The following is a 2,134-nucleotide window of genomic DNA, read 5'->3' as shown; positions in this document are numbered from 1 at the left end:
ATATATATATATATATACATAGATTTTCAAGTTCACATGCATACACATGCAAATCACATTATTACTCTACCTCACACACACACACACACACAGTTTCTTTCATCCCATTGATGGATACCCTTGTGATTCCTCTGTGTGTGTGTGATAGGATGGGTGATGATGTATGGGAGGAGAGAGAAGGCAAAAAGGGAGGGCCAGTAAGAGGTAATACCAAACTGAGAGAGAGGGATAGAGAGAGAGAGAGAGAGAGAGAGAGACCATACAGACATACAGATAGACAAGAATTTCACATGTCAGTAAGTGAGAAGTTTGCAACCATTCAACCCTCACCACCCACCTCCTCCAGTACACATGCACACACATGTTTAACATGCTAAAAGAAACAACCAAATTGCCCTCGGTTGGCATTCTGATGTCTTCTAAAAATAATAGCCCCATTAAATAATAATGTGCAAAAGGATGGACTTGTCTAAACTAAAGCACAACTGGTCAAGGTAGACATAGCACTAAACAGCCACAACAACAATAACAATATCTCTTCTTATGTGGGGATTTGAGTTTAGGATTACAATAATCCCATTCAAATTATAAGATTCTAGGTCTACCCCTTCTGTGTCAGTGCCTTGAGCGAACAAATACATTGACTCAAATATGGTGACTCAAATACAATGACTCAAATATAATGACTCAAATACAATGACTCAAACACATTGACTCAAATACATTGACTCAAAGACTGTGACTCAAACACGTTGACTCAAATATGTTAGTTTGAATACATTGACTTGTATACATTGACTCGAACATGTTGGTTCAAATACATTGACTCGAACATGTTAGTTCAAATACGTTGACTCAAATACGTTGGTTTAAATACGTTGACTCAAACACTTTGACTCAAATATGTTGGTTCAAATATGTTGAGTCAAATACATTGGTTCAAATATGTTGACTCATATACATTGACTCAAATACGTTGGTTCAAATATGTTGACTCCAGTTGACCTAAGCATTGACTCGAGTTCAAACAGACAAAATAAAGACAAAGAAGAAAGAGCAGAGGAAAAAGGAGAAGAGCAAAAAGAAATGAAGTAATCGAGACTTACCTTGATTTTCTTTTACACCTGTGCTGTGGAGATGCAGACCCTGACGACACACTGGATTCTCGAGAGATACTGAAACAGAGAACAGAAACAGGTGTTTAGGGATCAATTGGGGTAGACTGTCTCATCATCAAAAAATGGGTTCAGCAAGGCACAGCTGGGTGCTGATGTCCTGGTTTGCTGAAGAACCTTGGCGATCAAAAGATTAATGCTCCCACCAAAAACATAGGCTGTTAAGGCTGGTTCCTCAGGTTCTGTGGCACACCTGCTACATTGGTTAGGGTGCCAACCCATCGCAGGACCCTAGGGCTTATTTTTTTTAGTCAGGTACTTATTCTATTGGTCCTTTATTTCCTGAACTACTAAGTTACAGGGGCATAAACAAACCAACACTGTACATTATTTACATTTGACGGATATTCGTCCTCATCTGGTTTGTTGTTAACACAGCGTTTCAGCTAATATACCCTCCAGCCTTCATCAGGTGTAGTCATGATGGGTATACTGGGCTTTGTATATTTTACCCCAGTGCCACTTTGATGGCATGCACTGCTTCCTCACTCAATAGTAGTAGTAATAATAATAATAATAATAATAATAATAATAATAATAATAATAATAACAGAATAGGAAGTCAGACATAGTTTTAATTGAGAAAGAAAATAAACTATGCTGGATCATGGACATAGCATGCCCAGCTGACAACAAGGTATGCGATAAGGAAGAAAGAAAAGTTGAAAGATATGACAGGTTAGCTTGGGAAGTTAAGCAGTTGTGGTCAATGAAAAAGGTAGCAGTAGTACCAATAATTGTCAGAGCCCTGGGAACAGTGAGCAAAAATCTTGAGAAGTATGTGGAACAAATAGGGGCTGCAATAAGGGTGGAGCACTTGCAGAAAACAGCAATGCTTGGAACCGCTCGAATACTCCAGAAGGTGCTCAAAAAATAAGAGGTGTTACCTTAGTTCACTGGTAGTGAACAGCTGACACTGTAGTACATCTCTAGCATTAGAAGCTGTGCAAAGGCAATAA

The 2,134-nt window shown here is 38.8% G+C and overlaps 1 protein-coding gene across 1 annotated transcript in view; it reads right to left on the bottom strand.

The window, feature by feature from the left end:
• LOC106867469 (uncharacterized protein DDB_G0271670) overlaps positions 1–2,134 on the bottom strand; it is a 1,130,547-nt gene that overhangs the window by 205,907 nt on the left and 922,506 nt on the right. The window contains exon 4 of the mRNA XM_052976825.1: positions 1,107–1,175. Coding sequence (XP_052832785.1) covers positions 1,107–1,175 — 69 coding nt within the window. The remainder of the gene's footprint in view (positions 1–1,106; positions 1,176–2,134) is intronic.

This window comes from Octopus bimaculoides, chromosome 25, assembly GCF_001194135.2.
Source record: "Octopus bimaculoides isolate UCB-OBI-ISO-001 chromosome 25, ASM119413v2, whole genome shotgun sequence".
Classification (NCBI taxonomy): domain Eukaryota; kingdom Metazoa; phylum Mollusca; class Cephalopoda; order Octopoda; family Octopodidae; genus Octopus; species Octopus bimaculoides.
Note: the sequence above shows the minus strand (reverse complement) of the source record. Positions and strands in the feature narration are given on the sequence as shown.